Here is a 25,712-nt window from a genome sequence, read left to right as displayed (position 1 = left end):
CTGACACCTCCGTTTGGGGGGTGGTCTTTCTAGGGCTGTCAAACCCTTTAGTTACACCTTAGGGCTGGGAGCTTCAATCAGTGATGGGGATCCTCACAGCCAGGAACTCTCCCTAGGAAGGTCTCATTTCAAGGTTTGTGGGCCAGACCAGTGCTCCCACATTTTGATGAGGTCATACTTGTCAGATGATGTGGAAAAAAAAACCCAAAACCAACAACTCCAAATGCACCAAATGACATGAGACAGCACAGCTACTGGGTTAGATAAAAGGAGCAAAACTAAACCAGGGGACCAGCACAGTGCCTGTTGCAGCATCAAGACTAACTCACTAGAGGTGACTTGCTTGTCACAACCCTTAAAGCTGCCCTCATCCTGCCCTCCCAGCCTCGAGGGGGCAGGCAAACCACGTTCAAGAGCAGTTAAGTCCTTCCCCCACCCCTCAGTTCTCACTCAGCTCAAGTCCCGGAACCAACTGAAATAGTTGCATTTCCCACCTTCTACCAGATTGTACCAGCAGCAAGAGGGAAGACTTGGGGCTGTGTTACTTCCAGCAACTGCCCCCCCACTCCAGCCCCTACTGCCTTGCACTATAGTGCCCAAAATTCAGATTTCTAAAAAAAGTGAAATCCAGGCACAAAGAGCAGGCACAAAGCAGCATCGATGTCCCTGCAGGCAGGAATACTTCTCCCCACTGGTAGCAAACCACCCTGGTAATTCAAATGTAGAGTTAATAGCTGAAACAACAGTCTGCAGAGAGGGTCTGTGACAACACATTTTCTAAACATTTAGCCAACAGGAGATACTACATTGAATGAGGCAACAAAGAGCCAGGAAACAAGTTGTAGCCAGTTACAACTTCACACTGCTCCAGCTACCCTTGGGAGCCCCTCATCTCCTTAAAAGGATACAAATTGTAACAAGAGCAAACTGGGACCAAGCCATTACTTTATCTGGCCTCAGGGGAGTTCCCTATAAGCAAAATATATGCAGACTAAAGTTAATAATTACTGATGAAACAAGCATGGAAAACCCCCGACTGCTGACTGCCAAGGCCCAGAGATCCCATTCTTCAGCAGCAGAGCAGACTGACCGATCACAGCACCCCTCCAAAGACACCAGTTCTTCACTGAATATGTGAATACTATGACTTGGATCTCTGTCGCAACCCTGTTGTTATTTTCTTCAAGCAAGTTAAAGCACTCACAGACAGGTCCATTTGGTCCCTTCTATCTCTAGTGACAGCTTACAGAAGTCCTTCAAATCTACCCACACACTCTGAGAAATCACAGATGACGATGGGCAGTTAAGAGCAACTACTGACCTCTGCCCTGAGCTCTGCTGGTGCCCAAACCCCTGCTGCAGTCTGCCTTTCCTCCATCCTCTTTCTCACGTTGCCATCATGATGAAGCTTCCTTATTCTGGATCTGGAAGACTAATCCTTTTCTCAGAAAATCTAAGACAACCAAACAATAGTATTAAAAAGTTTTACCGTTTACTGAACATAAAATACCTATCAATCCAAAATCTGTTACCTGGCAACAAGAGTCACAATTAAAAACCACAAAATAGTCACGCTCAATGACAACCACCCCCAAAACCAAACCAGGAGTTAGCAGGTGAGGTGAGTTAGCTGCTGGTTTCCGTGTCGTTGGTCAGACTCTCCGCAAGGTCACTTAACCCGGCTTTGTTCAGCGCAGTGATCAGATTCTCAGGGGTCGCATGTGCCCCCTCCTGGTCCTGCCAGGCCACCAGCAGCTGCTTTGCTCTCATCTTCATGTCCTCGCTGTCTGACTCGATCTGCCGTATATCCGAATCCTTCATTTCCAAGTAGGGGGCCAAGACCTTCCACTGCTCCCCCAGCCTGTTAGCAAATGACTCGATTTGTTCCCCCGTCATGGCTTTGTCCCGTTGTACCTCTGGGCCTGGGGGAAAAAAGAGAAAGGATGAGTGAAACACTGGAAATGTCTCCTGATGCTGCACATGAATCGTCCCTGATCTGACCCATTTTAACCCTGCTATTTACTTACAAACAGACTGACTGACATCTTTTCTTTAGTAGTGACAATTTAAGAGCTCCAGGAACAGATGAATTTTTACAGATCTATTACGTAGGTTTCAAGAGGAATGTCCCCTATTGCCCATGGAAAAGCAAATACTGGTTTTTGTTATCTCCTGTTTGAGAGAACTGCTAAAGCCTGGAGTAGATCAGAACTGCCTCCTACAAATAATAAAGATTTTCACAGGCAGCCTGGCATTCTCAATACGGGTCTACTGCAGTATTAAAACATAGAGTAATCTTTAACATTTGTCTTTCAGTCTGGTTTTAATCATTTATGCAGAATTAACTCAGGTCAAAAAGAGTTTGCTTCCCTTTTAACTGAGTTACTAAAGCTTCGGGTTGCTATTAGCAGGAATGTGAGTGGGGTAGCAACTTTAATAGGTAGTCAGTACTTAACAGAATTTTCTGTCATTCTGGCATCAAAATAAAAAGCAGGGAATACTGCACTTTGCTGAGAAGCCAAGCACTGCAGTGATTACACAGATGGGTTAGCACATTTATAGCTTACTATGGTCTACAAACTATGGCTTACCACTTATGCTTATTTCACACATTCAAAGAAAAAAGCCCAAACCAAAACCCTAAAGACTGAATTACTAATGCACAGAAATTAACCATATTCTTACAAAGGCACTCAGCTCGCTTCCCTTATTTCTAAGCACAAGGGTGTACAGCAGACCACAGCTCTGCCACCTTTGCTTTCAGACAAGATTTAAAGGTATCAATTCGACACAGTGAAGCCCAAAGGCTGTGTCAGACAGCATTAAGCTGAAGAGAACTTCAGTACTGGGAAGGAGACTGAGGAACAGGTCAGGTGCTGGGTGGGAAAGGGCAACAGAAGAGAGATCCATGGAGGCCCAAGAAGGCTTCCCACTAACAGAAATGTTTTTCAACAAAACTGCCAGCAGTACCTGGGTGTGCAAATGCCATGACCTGCAATACCAGGAGCCCAGAGCCAGCACACAGAGATACAACACACAAGGGAGAAGGTGCTGTGAGATGAAGGCACGAATGAGGATGGAGGGAGGCAGATGCACAGGACACCTGGGAGCAGGGGATACCAGGGTCACAGGCAAGAGACAAAAATAGAAAGACTGGTTCATGGAGAGGAATGAATAATAAATGACACTTGGTCAGGAAGGTTGCTCTTCTCACAGAGAAGTCATTACCTTTATGGTATTTTAAATGAAGATGAAAGCTCTCAAAGTGGGTATATAGCTATGTCTGAAAGTCCCCTAACCACCCTCCTCAGCAGGGGCTGGAGGGAAGCACTTTCGCCTGGCAATTTAAGGGTGGGAAGAACAGGAAAGCAGAGCTGCTGAACACTCAGGTAGATTTTACACAGCAATACTGGGAATTTTAGCTAGAAACACCAACCAACACTGTAAACATACACCACACAGTAGAAAAGGTGTAGAAGAGGCTTCTAATAGAAGTGCTAATCCAACTTCAACAAGCTGGACACTGCCAGCACTGATATTGCCACAAGACTGAGAGGTTGCTACCAAAGCCCTGTGCTCCAAAAAGGCTGCACTTTTTGGGACAAATGCAGGTTCAAGTCAGGACCACTGGGATAAGCAGGACTGGTGACCCTCATAGAAGCTACGATAAAACACAGCTTCTGCAATACACATCAAGAGAGAAACTGAAAAGACTGGTAAAATGCAAACCTTACTTTCATTGTTTTCCTTTAATAAAGCATCGTTATCTTCTTCATCTTCATCTTCACCTGTTTTTATTTCTTCAGAAGGAGGCTACAATGAAAGAACTAAAAATCACTGGATGAATTTTGTGTTTAAAGAGAAATTTCACAGCTCTGTGATTGCCTCTGGAATGTGTGTTAGAATGAAAAACCTGACATGATCCTGTATGAGAATTCAAAATCCCCCCCAGTCTCCCATATCCAAAACAACAGTAACAAATGTGCTAATAAAACATAGTATTAACTAAAAAAAAACTAATGAAAGCATCCCCTGATTTCACTAGATTATCTCCTTTTCACAGTAACTACAACCAAGCATTACATACAGAGATGAATTACTTTAACCCAACCAACTGTCTATGAGACCACTACTGATAATAGTTTAAAAAGTTACTATTCTTCTTTGTTAATTTTATTTCTCATTCAGGAATGCCTCAAAGTTTCCTGTACTTTCAAACTTCTTAAGACTGGCAAACAAACAGGCAAAAAAATAAGTTTTCACTCCCAGATTTAGCTATTGATCAGCCAAGATGAACAAAATACTTCCTCTTTTTCTATGTTTCAATCAGAGGCCTTATCTACATATTTGTTTCTTACCATACCACTTGTCATGTGACAGTAGTACCACCAGGAATATTGTATAAAGTGATACATTAATATATTAAACAGCTTTTCTCTCCCAGTATTTTTTTTTTAAATTGCTATAAGCATTTAGTTAACTGATGGCTGAACAAACAAAAAAGCTGTAGATTGCAATCCAACCTTTACACCTTGGTAGTTTCACATTACAGAAAGGAAAGGTCTTAAATACAGAAGCCTGGCTTCCTATCTGCAAGAAATTGCTGGGTTGTGTGCTAACTCATCTGTTTAAAAACACACTTCCTTCCCCAGCTGAGTGTCTCTTGCTGTTGTATGATCCGAAAGATCTCTCCCCTGGCCTCAAATTTGTCCTGTTGAGCAAAGCATTAAAGCCTTAAATTTACAGCTCTGCAAGGTCCGTTTTTCCTTACTTAACAGTCAGGGAGCTGACAGAAGAGCCAAGTTAAACCTTGATGTAAAGCTCTGGTAACATTTAGCACAGAATCTTCAGCTGCTGCACTCTGCCTCTTTTACTGCCCCCCCTGGTAAGCACAGTTACTCACACTCAGGAGCCTTTACACTGGCTTACACCTTCAATACAAGTGGTTTGCACTGCAACACAGAACCCGAGTAGCTGGGTTTAAACATATTCCTGCCAACCAACCCAGCAGAAAAAGTTGGCATTGCCCCTGCTGTTTGTTCACAGAACACAAGCTCTGCACCTACCTTGGGTTAGTCAATATTATTCAGTTTAGTGTTACTTAGGAGTTCACTGACTGGGCCAATTTTACTCCAAACCTTTACTTTACAAGTTTTTTTTTCCTGTGTTTTTTTTTTGCCCCCTTCCCTCCCCACGTACCAGATGGACTGCAGAGAGACAAACAGGAAGTCAATGTAATTCAGCATTTATTATTATAGGATAATATTACTTACAGGCAGCTCCTTGGCTAATTTGATTACCATATTTTCTAGATACTCAGGTAAACTCTTGAATTGCTGGTTTGTTGGCTGGAAGAAGTGGGGACTTCTCCGTGCTAGAAGTCTCAGTGCTCTCCAGCCATAGTTAGAATTGTTCACAGCCCTAGAATAAAATACAAGTTTGGTTGGTAACAGCCTGGCATCTATAAAAGCACAGAAGAATATCTGAGGCATTTACTAATTAATACAATTGTGTCCAAGCTTATAAAATTTTTGTACATTACTGGAGTCCTGTACAGCTATTACCAATGCAGAGAACAGTCTGTTTTCTTTAACAATGTGAACATGAAAGTGATGAAAATAAAGCAAAACAAAGATTGACATACTTATACTTATTTTCAACCATATTTTCAGGATCTGCTTGCTCAATAGCTTCTTCAAAAAATTCCTCCAAGGTTGGCATATATTCCCTAAAAAATAAAAAAGGAGCTTAATACCTCACACTCTAAAATAGCTGATTTTCAGTTCCTCCATACCCATCTAAAGCTTATCCACAGGAAAAAAAAAAATCAACAAGTCAAAACATAACCTACTCAGATTTTTTTTTCATGGTTGATCGCCACTTGTTTAGAGTTTTCTGTTGTTTTGTGGGGGTTTTTTTGGTTTTTATTTATTTGAAGAAGTTGCAGCACAATAAAATCACATATAGGGAATCAAAAGCTTTGATTCCAAACACAGTTCCACCTTTAGCCCTCAGCTTAATCACAGAACCATAGAATGTTAGGGGCTGGAAGGGACCTCTACAGAGATCATTTAGTTCAAGCTCCCTGCCAAAGCAGGATAACCTGGGGCAGGCCACACAGGAAAACATCCAGGGGTTTTTGGAAAGTCTACAGAGCAGACAACTTCACAGCTGTGGGCAGCCTGTTCCAGTGCTCTGTCACCCTCACAGTAAAGAAGTTTCTCCTAATTTTGAGGTGGAACTTCCTATGTTCTAGCTTATACCCACTAATAAAGGCAAGTATCCTGTCAGAGGCCTTCCTGTACATCCCAGTCTCACAAGAAAGGTCTCATCCACTGGAAAAACAATTCCTTCTCTCAGCACATCTGCACCACTTAGTGCCTTCTCCCCAGACACCCAGCCTTTACAGCCACTACTAGCAAAGTTTGGGAATTCTCCCATTCCTTTTCCAAATTTCCATGCTAGGTATCATGTCTGCACCAAAAGGGATTACACTATCTTGAACGAAGTATTGTAGCAAAGTACATTTTCAGTATTTCCTACAATTGTGCAAGCAGAAGAGGTAGGCAGCAATTGTATTTTTCTACATCTGCACCACTGGTAGATCTGCTATGCACTGAAACAATACCTGTTAGCCCACATCCTCTTATCTAGCATTGTTCAAAGCACAGGTCTCCTTGAAAACCAAAGCCAAATAGCTGACTTCATTAGAGCCAGACTTGGCAGTCTTCCTTGTTTATAGAAGGTAATGAATTATACAGTCACACTCTACAAAATGGGAGTTTCCATCTGGATTTTAGCTTAGATTTCACTTTAACAAGCAATGAAAATTACTGACAGTGTAAACACTACTGAAGAAAACTGTAAGAAGATTCCAGGAGAAAGATCCATGCAGCCAGCACACACGGTGCAATGCCACACCATTAAAAAATCACCTTACATACTTTCCTTATGCAAATTTTGTAGTAACTGTAATTTTGTGTGAAATTAGAGTGATGAAAGTTAGCTTCAGACTATGATGTACCATTTTTTTACCTACCTACTCTCAGATTTACAAGCTTCCATGTTATCAGGACATAAGTTCCACAGGCGAGTCAGTTCCTCACTGAAAAGAGAAGGATAAACAGATATTCATCTCCAGATCCAAACTTTGGGATACATGCATATTAGGAATCACCAAAAGCAACAGAAATCTTTATCTGACATTGCAAATTTGGAAAAGAACTTATTAAATTTGTATTATTATCTCTTGCTGATCTGTTGTCAGAAACAGTAAGAAACCTCCTGTTTCCAAAACGGCCAGGCCATTTTCTTTTGATAAACGAATTTATCACTTGCTTTTTCAGAGGGACATTTTACTAAACACTCAGTACAAGATCTTGAAGTTTGAGACAAGGTCAAAATTTCCACATCTAGGCTGGTTGAACTGTTACAATGAAAAGACTACCCTTTCTCCAAAAAATGAAGTGGAAAAATGCAGCACTTAGTATCACACAAAATATGGCACTTTTGTTGGAGAGGAAGAATTCAAGAAGAAATCTTTGCCCCAGGGATAAAATACCAGTGGGTGCCATTTTAAAGCCTATGGTACAGATGCATTTTAAGCAAAACCATAAAGAGGACAAAAGTATAAAAACTGGTCCCACATGTGCAAACCACTGATTTTCAGCCTGTCACTGAGGGTATGTAGAAGGGATCAACAAGAGATGACTGTAAGGAAATTAAGGCTACTGCATATTTTAAAAGAATGTCATAGCCCTTGGCAGATCCAAAGTAAGGAAGCTTGAAAATTACTGACTAGAAAAAACAGTAAGTGTCAACCTGCCTCCCCCTGTAAGAGCCCCCAAACCAACTAAGCAACCAAAACCCAGAAACACTGCAATGGAAAAATAAAAAAATAATCCAACATACTTCCCCATAAGGATTTTTTTGTTTGGCCCTTTTCCTAAGAAGTCCTCTGGAGCTGGCCTCTTTCTAGCAGGCCTCATCGGCTTAGAATCAGGAGGTCTAAAGAAAAGAAGATGCTCTTTAGTATCAAATAAGTAATATAGAGAGAACAAAATCAAACCATTTCACTTCATATGGTGCTAAGTTAAATCACAATGAAAGCATTCAGACAGACTGAAATTCTGTGGAAGGAGGCAAAGTAGAAGAGGAGAGAGAAGACAAAGAAAGGATAAGAAAAGGGATTTGCCACACACCAAAATTAGTTCACTTACAAATTTAAAGGTCTGTCAGAATTCCAATAGAGAAAAAAAAGCAAATCACATCTATGCCAGCAGCACATACTGAGTATGATCTACTCTGCTGCAGAGATCATCTGTTCTATGATTGTAAGTTCTCTTTCCCCAGGTGCACCTGATTTTATGGGATCAGAGAATGGAGATCCCAGACCACTGAGGTTACGGTAAGACCTACCCAAGCTGAAACTCTGGCTGAGATCTAAAGAGGGAGACAGAACATTTATAAAAGTCAAATTTCATAATTTTACTTTGCCCCCCAGCCCCATAATAGTAATTTATGTCTTCTCACAGCCTCCCTCCCTCTTTTTCCAACAGCTGAAGTCTTGAAGAGGTGGCTCCACCTGATCTCTCCATATCAAGGAGATAATGACTCAGATGCTCCTTACCACAAAGGGGCTACAGTCTGTGTGTAGAACAAAGTGTGGAAGAGGGATGTCTGGTCACCACCTCAAGTCAAGTAGATATATGGAGTCAAAATTCAAGTTTTGCCACAAGCAGTGATTACTTACACAGAAAAACTTCAATGGCAAAAGCCACCTAATAATTATTTCTTTCAGGTAAATGATCACCATCAAGTGGCAAATCAAATGAAGTGCTTAAGAGGAGAACAGTTACACAAAATTCCAGGTATATTGCCCCAGCAGAGGCACAATGCCAAAGGCTTCAATTGAGGCAATCCAAAATGGTCTATGGGAAAGTCAGGCACTACCTTCTTCAGCCTAGGTTCTGCTGAAGGTGAGACAACATGTTCCAGTCTCCTCAATCATTGGTCTTTGGTATTAAGGGGAAAAAAAAAAAGTTCCTCTGAAACAATGAGGAATGCTCTCCTGAGACCCCACCCATTCATAACCATCACTATTAAGGCAATAGTTTAAGAGCCTTGTGCACACACAGAAGGGACACCCAACTGTACAAATCTCACAGTTGTGTAAATCACTAATGTTCATATTTGGTACATATTGTGAAGCTGAATCACCCTTTGAAATAAGCATTAGCAAGCTTCTGCTTCATAATAGTTACCTTTCTTTTACAAAGCTTGGGCAGCCCTCATTTTTCCACGAGTTCCAGTTTTCTTCAGTATTTAATATATGCTGGAGAAACATAATATTGCACATTATTAGGGGCATAATCACCTTTGAAAATTACCTCAAAAAGTTTTTAACTGAGCTATTAAAATTAAGGGAAAAACTTTGTTACTGTGTATGTATTTCAGATGCTATTTTGGAGGTCACCAGTATAGTCTTAGGCAGCTAGTTTATTGTATTAAAAATAGTGTATCTCCTCTCTTCAATAAGTTTGGGAAAGTAAATAGATGTAGCCAGAGTTAAAAAAAAAAAAAAAAAAGTAAAGCAAGAATACATTTTTTTTAACTTCACTTGTATGTTATTACCATGTTTTTGGGCACAGCACTCCTTTTTGTAAAGACTTTAAAAAGTATGTAGAGTTTTTTAATTAATAACCAAAGTCTCTGTTAGTACACATGCACACATACACACATTTCCATCCTTTCCTAGGAGAAGAAAGGCACATTAATGAAAACACAGGAAAATATGAATACAAAATAAGATGACATTATTATACCTATTTTACCAAGATGAGAAAAAAGTCCTCAGATATTACATCTATGTTCCAAAAGCTAGTTTAAACCAATACTGTTTTTTTACATGCTATGCAGACTTTGTTCAGACAGGCACCGAAGTACATACCTCTACCATTTTTGAGAATCTTTCCCCATCTGGAGGATTTTCCGAAAGAAGCTATGATTGCAAGAGAGTAAAAAAGGTCAACTTTTTGCATTATATTTGTAGTGGAATACATATGAAAAAAACACAAACCAAAGAAAATGGTGGTTACTGCTTCAAAGGTGGCTGACACAGTATTACATGCTAAATACCCTTCCAGGTAATTTTTATAGAAGTACTGACTGTACTGACCTGGTACACTGCTTTTGTAGTGTCTTCAATCCAAAGAGACTGTTCATCTGTTAGAACATAGTTTGAACTGGAATTGAAAAAACAACAACAAAAAATGAAAAAAAAGGCATCATTAAATCAAATCACTGTGGTTTTTGTTATTTTTTTTTTAATTTAAAGAGTTTACTACACACTGAGGACACATCAATTACAACAGACACTTCCTGGGGGGCGTTGGAGGGGATCTGAAGGAAGGACTTTGAATGTGGTCTGGTCCCATGGACTGGCCACTTCCCAGATTGTGCAGTGTGGAGGACAATTTCAAGGTTTAGCTTAATCCAACAGGAATTCCATTTGTGTGTTTCAAAACCACACCTTGATACTGGACCCAAAGCACAGCGAGTGGGCATAATCAAAAGACTTACTTGAAAAAAAAAAAAAACCAACAAAAACCAAAACAACCCAACTCTCCTAACCCTATCTAATGAATCACTGTAGACAAACCATAGTAAAAGAAACACTTAATCCACCAGCTGTATAGAGAACACAGATCTTGAATACCTCCAAACAGGAATTCTGTACAACATAACCTGGTATCACTAAATAAGTCAGAATGTTTTTTAAACACATTAAAAATCAGATGAGAACCTAATCTTTGTTTTTCATTGGTTCAAGAAGAATCCATCTGAAGCACAGAAATCACAACCATTAACATTCTGTTTATAGTGCTCAAAAGCAATATAACACCAAACAGCTTTTTAGGAAGTACTAGGTACCTTAAATAGCAAATATAAACATGATCATGGCTAAGTCAACAACACAGGGAAGACTTGGAACTTTCTTAGTTAATTTGATATAAAAAGGGGAATTTTCATTTTTAAGGGAGGGAATAATCAGTATTATTTTACAACAATTGCACCAAATGTTATACTTGACTATTTAATGTCATGCTATCCTTGACCACTGATAAATGAGTGCTTTTAATCAATTGTCATTGAAATAACTATCACCTCGACAGGACTGAATTACAATTCAGAAGACTTGAATTCTATTCCTTCTCTGCAACTGGACTGCCTTGGTAAATAATCTGTAGAATGAGGATAATCATCCTGATACAGTTTGCAAAGTTCTTTGAGACCTGCTTATAAAAAGAAGCATATTGCAGGTGAAAGACAGCTGTTTTAAATGTTAATCATTATGTGCACATAAGGGCACAGGCAATGAACAGAGCAATAGGATTTTCTTCAGCATAACATTAGAATAGAGAGTAGGGAAAGACAGGGTTTTTTGGCAGAATTCTGTATCAGACTAAGAAAAAACAAATCAGCAACCAATGCCACATTGCATAGTTGGTATATATTCAAAATGATGCCACATACCAGTCCTTTTCATTGGTTTAACAACTTGAAGCTGCCAGTGAGAGACTTCTTTGCTCTCACGGGTGGCCACGCTCACGGTAAGCACACTTTAGTGACCTCTGCTGCTCTGAGACCCCCCCCCCAACTCACCAATTTGGCAGAAAACTAACTCTGCTAAGATGAGCAGATTGTTTTATTGCTGGTTTAGTGAACTGCACAAATTTGAGTTAGTCTAATGAACACTAGAAAGACTGCAAGAGAGGGCAAGGAATCAAGCAGAGAGAAGCAGAGTGTCAGATGAGACCTCTGCTTTCATGGTGCAAAGTAACTTCAGGTGCATCCTGTGTTTATTTATATAGGAACATTAGAACAAGACAAATTCCTTTAAAATATTACTATTTTTCTAAAGCTTTTTAGCTCCCCATCCCCCAAACACAAAATATTTCCACATTACCTTTTAAATTTGACCTGTCCCTTTAGATATTGGAATAGTATTAGGTACTGCAACAAGATGTGACGGCGAAAGTTACTGTCACTCAGCTGTAAATCCATCAGCTAAACAACAACAGAAAGTAATTACACATTAAAAAGACTAAAAGTGCTTAAGTAAAAAGTCCAACAAACATTTTCTAAAGGCAATTTTAAAAAGGCAACAGATTTTTAACTATTTATTCTTTTAGCTTCCCTTTCTATATGCAGTAATACAAATCAAAAGCAATAAATAAATGTCAGCTTTACAGTAGACTTATTCCAGAAATAGAAGTCCTTTGAAGCATCAATCAGAGGCAATTCACAAAGAAAAGTATAAAATAAAAAGGAATGGAATAAATCTATCTAATATAAAATTACAAACAATGTAATGGGATACCTAGAGAAACTTTTTGAGACATTCAAAACCTAACTGGACTTAGCACTGATCAACCTACTCTACCCAAGAGCTTTGAGTAGGAAGGCTGAACTAGACAAAAGTTCCTCCAGCCTCTGTGATTCTAAGAGAAAGCAAATACCTTTTCACTAGTTAGGAACTTTGCAAAATATACATGTTCTCCTCCTGTTTTTAGTTCTTCCAACTTTTTTCGGGAAGCTTGAGTGTCATCCAATTTGTAACTTTTGAAAACAGCCAGAACTTCTTCTGAGTACTATAAAACAGTAATTTATCACATTAAAATAATACAAAAACTTTGTAGCTATAAAACCACACTAGACTAGTGACAAACAAGTAAAATAATGTCTAAACTTGCTATCAGCCCATCAAAATGACCATATTTGCCACCAATATGTAGAGCTCCCCTGAACAGTGAAAGTTTATAATTTCAGAGTACCTAATCCTCAGGGGCATTTAAAATAGGCTAAGAAAAGCAATATTATGCACAGTGCAAATTGCTTTGTTGTTTGATGTTCTAAGCAAGAAAGGCCCACAAAATGATAGTGCTACATTCAAACTCAATTTAAGTTGTCCAGAATATACACGAAGGCATGTAAGCAAGAATTAAATTTGTAGTGCTGCTTTAAACCTAATTCACAGCCTTAAGGTTCCAATGAAGAAATTTTATCTGAAAGACTGAAGCCTGGCCTTGCTCAGTTGCTCTGAACCACACAACAGGGGTTTTTGTGAGGTTCTTTTGTTAGTTTGATTTTTTTTGGTAAAGCTGAGGATGTAGAGCTCATTAATTAGATTTATATTAGAATGTCTGAACAGATGTTACCTTTTATTACCAGAATACTGAGGATGAAGATTAAAAAAAAACAACAGGCTTCTTGCTGTTAAATAAACACTGAGTGGCAAATTGTGAAGAAACAGCAGCTTAGCAAAAAATCACCCTCAACATTATAAACAAAACTGAGACATCTGGCTGAAGGAGACATTTAAGTTATTGCTTCTATAAAGAAATTTGCTTCATTAGAAACTTGTCATCTTTAGGATTCCATTGGGATAATTATGACTGTTCTAATGTAAGATCCAGGACTAGGGGGAACTATTTACCTTCTTGGGGAAAAATAAACAAACAAAAATACCAGTCCCCAAAGTTCTGCTTTTTGCAGCTGATAAATCACAATCTGGCACTGTTGTAACACATGAAGTCTTTCTGTTACTGACTTACACAAGTTTTATTAGAGGATTTACTGTAAATCTTAATAGTGTATACTGTCCAGGGTTGAGTTTAGCAAAATATATTTCCTCGTGCACTGTTATTTTTTTGTGGCATTAGCATTTGCACTGTTCTACACTTATGCTGTCACTCTCCTACTCGTATAAACAGTGAATTTTACCAAGGTTGCAGGATTGAAAGCATGAACTCAGGTTACCTTAAGAAAAGTCTTCCATGACACCTTCTCATAACACTGCACAGGATTTCTAAAGTAGTCTTGAAGTGACCAGAATTTTCTATACAGGTTATAATCTATTGGAATGGAACTGGGGGGGAAAAATAAACAAGCAAACAAACAAATAAACAATAAATAAACAATATTGAAAGTGGTCTATTCGATTCAAGACAGGAATGTGCAATCCTAGAAAATGTCATTAATTTTTCAAAGTGAAACAATGAGTCAATAGGTCGTCTTTACAGAGAAATCCATAATTCAGACATTGCCCCTAAAAGAGTTTCCATCCAGTCCACTGTTATTTTCTTATTACAAGCAAAAATAGTAAGGAAAAGGGATCTTAGGAGTCCTTCACTGTCTTGGGATAAATAAGTTTTTTCTTCTAAAAGCATATAGAGTATGTACTCAGAATCCCTGAATACATTTTAACAGAAAAAGTTTTGTAAAGATAATTGGGGAAATTGCCAAACAGAGAAAACAGCAGAGTGGTTCTCTGCCAAGGTATATAATTTTTTCAAATGATCTGAAGATTTTGTGCTCTTACAGGTAACTCCACTTAAACAGATTAAGATACTACTAGGTTGTACCTAATCTTGAGAGGGCAGAAGATAAGCAGAATTGTGAAAACAGTTTTTAAGGATATTTCCCAAACTTTCACTTTATAACATTTTTTTCAACCTTTTAAAATTGCTGTAAGCTCACCAACTTGTTGGTGCTTCATCATCTCCCATTTCACCTTCTTCTACATCCATGCCTTCTTCTCTTTCCTCAGTGTGCTAAAAGGAGAAAATACTTTAAAGCTTACACAAATGCCACTATAATTTGCACAGTTTTCACAGTGTTCTTTATTTCAAAGATTCTATTACATTTTAGAACAGAAAGCCTAAGCTGGTAATTCCAAAGATCTCTAAAGTATTATTCCAGTAAGATACACAGCAAATTCTTCTCTTCACACCTAACTAAACTTTGCAGTGGTAGCCTTTTCTTGAAAAAAGCTGAGGGGACAGCTCTACCTTCTCTATGCTGTGGGGGAAACTTCATGCAGGAAGTGACTCCTCAGTAACTTCTTTCAGTAAGTGACGTACAGAGGCTAATGCCTCACAATCAAATCAACCTTTTTTCCCCTCAAAGTCTGCACAGGTTAAGGTAACATGCCTATTCTCAAAATCAGCACCTTGGTCTGGAAGATGGACAACCAAATTATGAACATATAGTTTTGAATATTAAGCACAGTAGTACCTATTTTGTGCAAACAATCTTATATATCTACAGCAGAATGAGAGAAAAACGACAGGAGTTCTCACCTTCTGTCCTAGAGTGCTCTCATGCTCATTGGTATTGAAAACAGTGACATTTTCCAGGTTGAACTGACTCTGCAAGTTCAGTCCTGTGAAAAACAAAGGTCAGTCTTAGAAGCTGTAAAGTTCATAGGTCTGTTCATCCAGTTTGTTGTTTATGAGATGCTGACATAATATATGCTCAGTAACAGTATTCAAAACTTATGCTTGAAATCACAAAATATGACAGTCACAATATTAAGAGTAGAAACAAGAACTAAGATACAAGTGCAAAGTGATTTTCTCCAGTTGGATTTGTCCTGGAACCATCATGAACTTGAAAGATTCAGTACATTTAATCTTTTTTAGATGTTAAGAGTGATGAAATGCAAAAAATCTCACCTGACTTTTCTGAAAGTGGAAATAGCCTAGCCAAGAACAGCTGAATTCTTCCACAGAAGACTGTGTTTTGTGACTTTGATAGTCTTCTCAGGAGGTCTAAATATTGTAAAAAGTAAAAAATATTAGTATTTATACTAATTTCTCAAGCACTAGCATTCATGACTTGCTAATTACATAATCTACACAGTTTATGAAAGAAAGCTAAGATTCTGAATTTAAATACTAGTAACTTCTTCAGATCAGCCATATTTTTTTCAAATGCATTCTACCAATTCTTCTAACACCTTCAAGAGCAATTAAAAATAAGTTCAAAGGAACCCTATTCAAATACAGCCTCTGATAGGGGCCGTGTCATTGCTGAGGAATAAATATTTCTCAGGTATTCTTCTATAATGACTTCTAAGAATGAAGAGATTTCCCTAATGTTAGAATGACTTTTACATTAATTAGCAAGGCTCATGAGTATCTGCTGAATGATTGCCTTTTAACTTTATTACTTATTGAACACATATCAATATATATATATATAATTATTAAACTCCCATTTGCTGAGATTGGGAGTTAATTCCTCCCCCACACCCCTGAAAAACTACAACTACAACTCACCATTGCACATTCGTAGCAAGTAATTTTTCCCTGCAGAATAAAAGGTATTCTGAAAAGTAACAAAGGTATTTAGATCACTTAAGAGATCACAAAACCTTCTTGAGCATATTTTAATTCAATCACAAGCCATGAGTAAGTAGGTCTCCTTAAATTGTCCCTTAAATAAGAGGCAGGGTTCACAAAATATAAAAAGATATAACAAGCAACATATAACACACAGTCCCACAAATACCAAGAAAGCATAAACCATTACATTTAAATGAAATTTCTGTACAAAAAACCACACAAGTTACAGTGAATCGCAAGAGCAGCATCCACTTCTTTCCTGTAACACACTAATTTTTCACACTTGTCTTTATTATTCCATACATTATTTATATACATAAACAAAAAGCAATATAAAAGAGATATAGAGCATTCACAGTACTAGTAATATGTGAGCAGGAGTAAGAAACTGAAAGATACTAGAATTAACAATAAGAAACAGTTTGTGAATATATCAGAACACACAATGTTATCCACAACAGAAGAGCCTGAGTGAATGCCTATGGGAGGCAGTTCTGGTTAGGAAAACACAGAGAAACTGGAGTCCTTTTCAGTGTTACTTATTGGGTTGCTGACACTTGTGTTCCTGGCACTACTGCCAAAAAGCAAATTAAGGATACCAAGATCCAAGATTTCTTACGATGCTGGAATAAAATGCTGGCAGGTTAGGCTTTCTGCCTCAGATTCTGAGTTACCTCTTTAATTAACAGCACCTGCAGCACAAGAAGCTCATCAGCCTTTCACAGCAGCTCCTCTGCTACAGCACCATAGCAGAGCAAGAGCATAAACCACTCATACAGACCTCAAAACACTGACTGTCTCTCAAAAGTGGAAATATTTTAGGGCAACATAAATAACATTACTATAGTTTTGTAATAAACAGCTTTTTAAGCTTTCCCTGCAAACCAGAGATGCAGGAATCTCCTGCAGCTCCAAGGAAGAACCTGAATAATAAGTCAAAAGATAAGCCATTTATACAAACTCTTCACCAGATGTGAAATTTCCAGTTTCTACATGAGACAAACTGTATACTGTAGAGAAATGAGTCTGAAATAAACATCAGTCAAAATTATGATTTATTATAAATTTTCTGACCTCTGCTGTCCAGACATTTTTTATCCTCTAAACAAAATGTGCTCAATGCCACTATTTTAAAATCAACAGATAAAAAGCCAATTAAAATTAATAAGTAAAAATTGTTCGGGTAGACAGAAGCTTTGGCACAACTACATCACATTGTGATGTAAAAATACCTACTGATTTCCACGTAGCAACATTTTTCTCCACAAAAGTGAAAATTCTGTCACACTGATCCAATGGCAGGCAATCCAGAACATCACCCAAAAGGACAAAAGGGGTTGATGCAGTGCAAATACCTATGAGGAAGGGGAAATACTTTGGTCAGCAAATCTGAACTGAAATGCAATAGAAGCATGGCAGTTAAGGAAAAGAATGTTAAAAAAAAAAAAGCTAAAAGTTCTCCTGGGGTCCTACAAATCCTTACAAAAAGCCTGGGTTAAAGTGTGAACTTCCATGAAAATTATGTCTATATGTACACACATGCAGATGAGGTTTAAAACAGCTTTGCACTAAAGTAAATCAAATTATAAGAATAACTGTTCTAAAACCTTCAAGTATGAAACAATGTTGCAACTATTTGCAGACTGCAAGAGGACTCTTTCAGGCTTCTAAACAGCCACCCATTAAGTTTGAGAGTCTTTTCTTCTACCAATGCTCCAAGTGTGTCTATCCACACTCTGTAGTTTGGTCATGCCTGCATTCCTTATCATCACAACACTCATAATCCTACAGTTCATAAAATACACCCATGGTGGAGCTATACTTGCTGTAACAAGCAGTTATTTGATACACAATGTGAATGAATAAACAAAGGGAGGAGTGTGAAAGCCTCTTCAAAAGAGATTAGCATCCTGATTTCTGACACAAAAGACACAAAACAGATTCAAGTATCCAAAGAATCAACCCTGTGCCAGCAGGTCAGTACTGAGAGAGAAGAACAGATATTCAGAAGTTAATTCCAGCTGTGCCAGCAACTGGCAGAGAACCCTACAAGTCATTTACCCTCTCCTCTGCCTCAGCGGTTTCATCTCTGAAATTATGATGGGGAACTTCTAAGTATTTATGGTGGTGAACAAAGAAAATTATATTGCAACCAAAACCATGCATCTTCCTCTACTAAAAAAAGAAAAAAAGATTCCAACACTAATGTCACACATATAACTGAATTTAATTACATTAGACTTCATTCCTCCCATGAAACAGACTTAACAGCCACTAGTGTAAGGGCCACATGTTATCAAAGCTAATTGCTGTGGACAACTTACAAAAATCAAAATCTTAAAATTATCCTAAACAGTCCCTAAAACTGTCCCATCAGATTTGAAAGATGCTCACCTTCTGTGACTCCACTAATAGCAAGAGAAATAATTGCCAGGAGATTGTCACATGGTGCTTTGTTTATCTAAACAAACAGAAAAGTGTTAAACTTCTCTATCCTGACCTAAATACATCTACCAAAACTAAAATTCCTATTTCCAAACAGGCATCCTTAAAACAAATACTGACATTCAACTTCCTCAAAATCTGAACAATCTATTAAGATGACAGTTTATATATAAAGTTATTCTTGAGTGAGCAACATTTTTGACTAATTCTGGTATTAGAGGTTCTACAATACTTACAGGTTAATTAACCTCTGCAAATTATTATCCTACATTCAGCCTTCATTCAAGTAATTACCAACAAAACCCTTATTTGATTCCTTTCATCATTCTTTCATCTGACAAGAAGCTGATGTGTGCTAGTAACAGATAACCCACTCCACCCCACTCTCAAAAGTGGAGTTAATAAATTAATAAATGCATATTTGTGAACCAGAATTTCAAAATGTAGAACTTTAAGACATAAGCATTACAAAGAATTGCTGGAACAAGCTATGTCAACATCCCAAGCTACAGTGTGGTGTCATGAAAGCGCTGCCATTCTGTCCTACCTACCAGTCTTTTTTAAATCATCTACATTCAATCTTAAATTAGATAACTTTTACACAATCTAAAAAAGCAATATCTCCTTATTCTAAAGTAAGTTGCTGTTAAATTAGTAAATTGACTTACGAGCGGAAATCTGAGCTTTATTAAGAGACAAGCTGTAGGAGTTTGAAGTACTTACTATTTCTTCTTCTACAATAACTCTAAAAGCTTGATCCAAAGTACACTTCTTCTCATTTTCACTGCAAATGCAAACAATCCCCATCAGTTAATAACAGCTATTAGGGACAAGATCACTAAAAATTTTCTGAATGGGCACCTTTAAAAAAAAAATCAAGTGGCATTCACTTACCTCCCAGGAATCTGGTTAAATGCGTTCAGCAACGGCTTGATACTTTTGTGGTTCAGAGCCTCTCTGGTGGAATTCTACCAAGATGTAAAGAAAGGTTACAAAACCAGTACAAAACCATAAGGGTCTCCTCCTTGCTCTAGCCAACAATGGAGAGAAATACAGAGAAATCCATTTGCCACACCCATGTTTCAGCTTACAATGAGAACTTTGTAACAAGCAGGGCGAATAACAAGTGCCCACCAAATGATCCATGTAGCTTCAAAAGCATCACACCTCAAACCTGGGTTAGCAATGTGGTGAAAATAGCATTTCTACAGGGATATGCTGCTGTGACCAGTGCTGCATCTACAACAGCCTCAGGTGCCACAAACACAACTTCACCTTCCTCACAGGCAGTTTAGGGTGGTGTGGGACATGACTCCTGCTAACGTGATAGTCTAAAAAGTACTAAATCCTGTAACCGAATCAACTGAATGGTGCCAGGGTCTGTGCCTCGACTACTTCTGCCTCGCCTTCTCAATCCCATCGCCCCTGCCCGAAAACCTATGCTGCTGAGAGTGGGATACAGAGGCCTGGGTACATACCCAGCTCCACCAGCTCTGACAAGAGAAAAGCATCATTCAGCAGAGGCACAAAAGAGAGAACTGCATTAAGCTACGGACGTTTTGCTGCGGGGCTGACACCACAATTAAATTTCGCTTTATTTTACATTCATTTTAGTTCACCGAACACCACATCCACCCTTGGCGGGTTAGCCTAGGCCGATCCGAAGCCCATCCCCAAAGCGATACCGCTTTATCTCATCCGCGCTGAACGCTCGTTGAAGGAGATCCAGGCCCGCTCCTCAGCGGGAGCCCCGGACGGGAATGCGGGCGCAGTCGCTCAGGTGAGGAGGAGGCGGGCGGGGAGGCCCGAGCCCTGCCCCGACGCGTCCCCCCCTCCCTCTCTGAGGGGTACAGAGGGAGGGGAACCCCCGCTCCCACTCCCAACCCCGCCCGGTCTTGTCGGGTCTCACCGTGAAGCGAAGCCTCGCCTCGGGCAGGCTGAAGAGCGGCGGCGACATGATCTCCCACTCCAACACGCTCCGCGGCGCGCGCCGATGACGCCACAATGCTCACCGGGCGGCACTGCGCACATCCTGGGGATGCCACCGCCCCGGGGCGGGGCCGCCGCCTCCCTCGCGGTTCGGGCGGCCGTTGGGGGACCGTTGGGAGGCCGTTGGGCGGCCGCCAGCTGCGGACGGTCACGGAGGTTCGGGAGGGAGGGTGTGAGGGCAGAGAACCGTGGAGGTATTTTTTGTGTCGTCGGTATTTTTTGTGCCTAGGTAGCCGGTCGCAGGCTGAACGGCATCCTTGTGGATGCTTCCTTCAGAGCCACGTGTAATGGGAGTTCCGTCGTTCTGTCACTGCTAGATGTCTGAAATAGCCCTGCAAAAATAAACAAATGCGTGTTGGGAAATAGAACTTTTTGGCTGGCGTAGCTCCTTTGGGGGTTCCCAGGCTGCTCTGCTGACAGTCCCATTTCCAGGCTCGGGGTGCCTTGTCTTCCCATGTCTTAAGTTTGCACCCATGAGTTGGAAAGCCGTGTGGTGCTGCGTCCAGCCATAAAACCCTCCCAAACACATTCCAAAGCAGCCTTCTAGGACTCTCAAGAGTATCTCAAAACAGGCTGGAGACACTGTTTAGTCCCACCACTTCTCTATCCTGTTTGTGCTCTTTTCGAAGCAGAAGCTTTTGACTCACATTTCTGTCCTGCTGGAGAAAAAAACTACTCCAAACAAAAAAACCCAAGCCACCTTTTCTTATACCAGTACTGGAACTCCTGAAGCAATCACTGCTATTAAAACCCAGCTACTCAACTAAGCCCTCCAACCCATCCTGGTGATAAATGTCTCCCAAGGTGTGTGACTAGCACTAAATAAACCAGCCTAAACTTGTCCGGACTGTGACCGTAATCCTGAGTGTGCAGCTGCCTTTAGATCCAAATTCCACAGCACAGCAAACCTGCATTGCAACATCGAGGGGTTTTATTTGACCCTCAGAAGATAAAGCAATGTCCTGAGATGAAGGTAGGCTCCTTCACTTGGTACACAGGGACCTGCAGGGTGGGCAGAGAGCACGGGGCTCTTAGAAACCCTGGGGGCTCTGTACAGGGAAGAGCTTTTAACACGTGGGACTCTTTCTCAGAACCCTTGGATCACCCATTTCTTGTCACTTTGGGTTGTGATTCCCCAAGCAGCTGACTCACTGGTTCCTTACTTCCAAAGAGAAGTCCTGTTCCACTGGAGGTGACTCCTAAGGACATAGACTCTAACCCTGTGGGAACTATTGTGAGGCCCCACTGAGATCCTATATTCTTTGTACCTGAAGATGTTACAGCAGTGTTTGGAAAAAAATAGGAATTGCTTAGGAAAACATGGAACACTATGAATAGAGAATTTTTTCTGGAAATATTAAATATTGCTTTGTTGGCTATTTTATTTGTTTGTTTGGTTGGTTTGTTTTGTTTTTTTAGCAGGGGAAAATCAAGCACAACTTTATGATGGATTTAAATCTGACAAATTTTGCTATCACTCTATTTTGGGGTTTATATTTTTATTTTTTTAAAGCCTCTCTCCTTCTTGCCCTTCACTTCCATTCATTTTCCTCACAAAACCCCCAATAATGTTAAATAAGGAAAGCATTATTTCACTTATTTGGAATTTATTTGGAAACTCCCCTCTACCCCCTCCTTCCAATCTACAACAGAGCAATAGCTTGTCACAGATTATCCAATTTTCATATTGAAAAATACCATTTTAAACCCTAGCCTCTCTTATGCTTCACAGTTAGAAATACAAGGAACAATTCAGGCATGTAAAGGAATGTGTCACCTTAAACATCACAGGGTACCGGGGGCATCTACACAGAGTTGACATGAGAGCAGATGCCATGGGACCTACATCCTTCTGAAGAAGCAGCTGGAGACCAGGTGGGATGCCCTTTCACTTCTAAATTTGTGCTAGACACCTAAATTATATCCACAGAAAAGTAATGGTGAAACTCATTCAGCTCTCTGCTCTATGTACTTTATGTGGAGGGGGAAGCTTATGCTCTTCCCCTGGGCATGAGCTGTCTCATCACAAAGTGTCTGGCCCAAGGCAGAGGAGGACCCTGCCAATGTGTGTTTCTCTGCATCCACCACAATATCTGATTTAAACAGCTAAGGTTGGGTGGGATGAATCCTATCCCAGGTAACACATTTTTCCCTTTTTAGTTGACACCCGTGCATGAAGACAGCACAGGGTTGGCGCTATACAAAACACAAAGGAAATATGCACGGGAAATTGTTTTGCCTGGATGGCATGGAAGATATTTTTATTCTCCTGCATCCCTTCCCACTTTTGCTGCCAGGGGAGGCTGAGTCTGCTCTGTTTCAGATACAGATGAGCTCACCCCATAGCTAAATCTCATGGTGAGCACAGGGGTCATCTGTTTTTGTCCCTTGGGAAGGCTGGAGGACGTTTCTTATTTCCATTGACCTCACTACCCTTCCTAGTGCATCAACAACTTGCAGAGGCCAAGGTACCTTAACCAATATATTTTCCCACCCAGGTATGGCACCACGCTGAAAACAGTAACAACATGTTATCCTAACAATACTGAGGATACCCCCAGTGTGGGTGGGAACATTGCTTCTGAGTTTCTGAGCTTAAAATGTCCACTTTTTGTGCAGGAACATTGTTTTCAGGTGAGCTACAAATGGATGGGTTTTTTTGAGCAAGAACATTGCTTTCAGCTGAGTTATAAGTAGTAATTTTTTTGTCTCAGGGGAGAGAAGTATTGGCCATTTTCATAATTCTTTTAAGTTGCTGAATTGATCTGCACTGCAGATAACTAGCCAGCCAATTGATATTGTCTCCTTCTTTAGTGGTCATCTATTTTTTAAATCACCAGGGGAGTGCAATGAATTCAACGCAGCCCTAAGCCCTCCATGTTGTGGGTCTTGGTCTTTACCAGTACAGTAAATTCAGGTTTTTGCTCAATTCTGATGTCTGAAGCATGAGATGTTCAGGCAGCCCTCCTGCCCATGTCTGGCCCTTTCATAAGGATTTCAGCCATTGTCTTCTGCTGCTATATCTGAATCCCTGAAATCCTGAGTTAGGGCTTGCAGTGCTCCCACATATGCTTTGATTCCAATTTAAAGGCTAAGCACTGAAGTCCTCTTCTGGACCAGAAGTCCTTTTCTGCATCCAGCTTTGTGGACTGGAGGCTCCACCTTTTCTCCACTGTGCATCAGCAGGCTGGGACAAGCCTTGCTGGGAGAGGAGATGGTGCATATGCTGTGGGTTGAGCTGTCTGGGTCAGCAGGTTAGCTCATGTAGCCCTGCCCAGGGGCTGTGCAAGCTCTGCCTGTCTACATTGCTCCCAGGATCCTTTCCAGTGGCAGAGCAGCCTGGGCTAAGGCAGTATGGAGTTAAATGTGGATTTTGGTAGGTATGTGTAGGAGGCAGCAAAAAGCTGCTTGATCAGCAAAGTTGCCTGCAAGGGGAGGGAGGGTCTGACCAGAACTATTGGGAGCATTAGAAGATGTCTGTCTTTGCAAGGTTTTCATTTTTTGTTTGTTTTTTGTTTGAGGTTTTTTTTTGTTTGTTTGTTTGTTTATTTGTTTGGGGGTTTGTTTGGTTAGTTTTTTGTTTATTTTTGAACAAAATACCTTTGTAAGGTAAAGGATTGCTGTGACTTCAGCCTGTGCTTTAATTGAGAGAACTGAGAGAAAAACAATCCCCAACGTGGTTTCCTAGATCTCCTAAGCATGGGGCTTGGTGTCCAGCCAGAAAGCTCAGGTACTGCCCAGTTCCTGTTGGTTAGGTGAGAAAAAGCTCAAACATCCAATATCCTGTTCTTATGGGAAGAGGTAAATAAATATTAAATTTAAAGTAATTGTTATTATTAAAAATAGATACTTAACATATGAAAGGGTAGAGAGGAGTGGGGTTTTTTGTGTGGCCTTGACTGTAATAAGTTTTTGTACCGGGAGAGGGAAGTGTTTGCCCAGCAAACGAAGGTGCAGCCTCGGGGACGAGCTTACCCTGGCTTGGGCGGATGGCGCCGATGCTGCACCGCTAATGGGGAGCCGGGGGGCACGCCGCCAACCCAAAGTTTGTCACTTCATTTATAGTGGAAACCATTGTTTGACGCTGCCTAAAAAAATGCGGGATATGTCAGGGCCATGCCAATTAATTTCAAATCACGGGGAAGGGGCTTCATAACATTGAAAGTATTCTCCACATGATTTATCATTTTGAGTGAGTCACCTGCATAGATCATGAGACATGCTGAATATTATTCATTCAGGCTTGGAAGAAAGTTTGCTTGTTTTTTACACAAGGCTTCTTCATTATTTCTCATCTCTTATTTTGATAAATGAAACGATATTATCATCTGAGTAAAGAGCCATTTAAAATAAATCATGAGATAATTTGACAGCTCTCTGAATAGGGTTAAAAAAAATCTTTTAAACAAAGATAGTAGAAAGCCAATTACAAATGTCCTAGAGATGTTGCCAGAGTAAATTTTTTAAAATGCAAATATTCCTTAAGCCAAGACTGATGTAGGTGAACAAAGGTGACTGTCAGCATGCTGAATAGCAGTAGGAGACATTTGAGTCCAGATTGCATGAAGACTCTCCTTTTCTTAGGATAAGAACAGATAAAAAGGATGAACAGTGTTACTACTCTTGTTTAACAGCATTTCTAGCTTCCTCGTGCTGGATACTGATTTTCTCCTCTGTTTAGAAGAGTGTTTGTTACTTTCTTACAGATCTGCAGAAGGGTTGTCCATGCCGAGCTATTGGTGCTCCTGTTGGGATATCTACAAGGGAGTCTGCCAAGCTGACTGCAGTGACTGAAGATGTTACCACCCCAGCAGCTGCTGTGCGTCCCTGGCCGGGGTTGCTGTTCCCACACACGCAGTAGTGTGAGCAGCACGGGACTTCTGCTTGCCACTTGGTGTTGCCACAGTGCAAAATATGGCTTGAAGCATATGGCTTCAAGCAAAATGTTGCTTGAAGTCATCTTAATCAAATAGTCAATGGGGATGCCAAACTGTGCTCGGGACTGCTCTTTGCTTTGGGGATCAGAAACTCAGAGGAGTAGTGCTGCTTATCTGAAAGTCATTAATAAATTAAAATGGTACAGCTGCT

The 25,712-nt window shown here is 40.1% G+C and overlaps 1 protein-coding gene across 2 annotated transcripts; it reads right to left on the bottom strand.

The window, feature by feature from the left end:
• Positions 1-1,470: 1,470 nt before the first annotated feature.
• Positions 1,471-20,660, bottom strand: THOC1 (THO complex subunit 1). Of its 2 annotated transcripts, XM_071737267.1 has the most exons (22): positions 20,545-20,660; positions 19,530-19,603; positions 19,359-19,419; positions 18,585-18,651; positions 17,427-17,545; positions 16,125-16,173; positions 15,519-15,614; positions 15,144-15,226; positions 14,542-14,615; positions 13,822-13,930; positions 12,522-12,653; positions 11,969-12,069; positions 10,178-10,244; positions 9,950-10,000; positions 9,264-9,334; positions 8,419-8,442; positions 7,912-8,007; positions 7,040-7,105; positions 5,645-5,728; positions 5,274-5,421; positions 3,735-3,813; positions 1,471-1,922 (listed from the first exon to the last, which is right to left on the bottom strand). In XM_071737267.1, the coding sequence occupies exons 1-22, from the start codon at positions 20,590-20,592 to the stop codon at positions 1,627-1,629; spliced, it is 1,995 nt and encodes a 664-aa protein (XP_071593368.1). In that variant the 5' UTR covers positions 20,593-20,660; the 3' UTR covers positions 1,471-1,626. The 2 variants fall into 2 exon arrangements, with proteins under 2 accessions (XP_071593368.1, XP_071593369.1); XM_071737268.1 differs by lacking the exon at positions 8,419-8,442.
• Between the last annotated feature and the right edge of the window lie 5,052 nt (positions 20,661-25,712).

Source organism: Heliangelus exortis, chromosome 2 (genome assembly GCF_036169615.1).
Source record: "Heliangelus exortis chromosome 2, bHelExo1.hap1, whole genome shotgun sequence".
Lineage (NCBI taxonomy): Eukaryota > Metazoa > Chordata > Aves > Apodiformes > Trochilidae > Heliangelus > Heliangelus exortis.
Note: the sequence above shows the minus strand (reverse complement) of the source record. Positions and strands in the feature narration are given on the sequence as shown.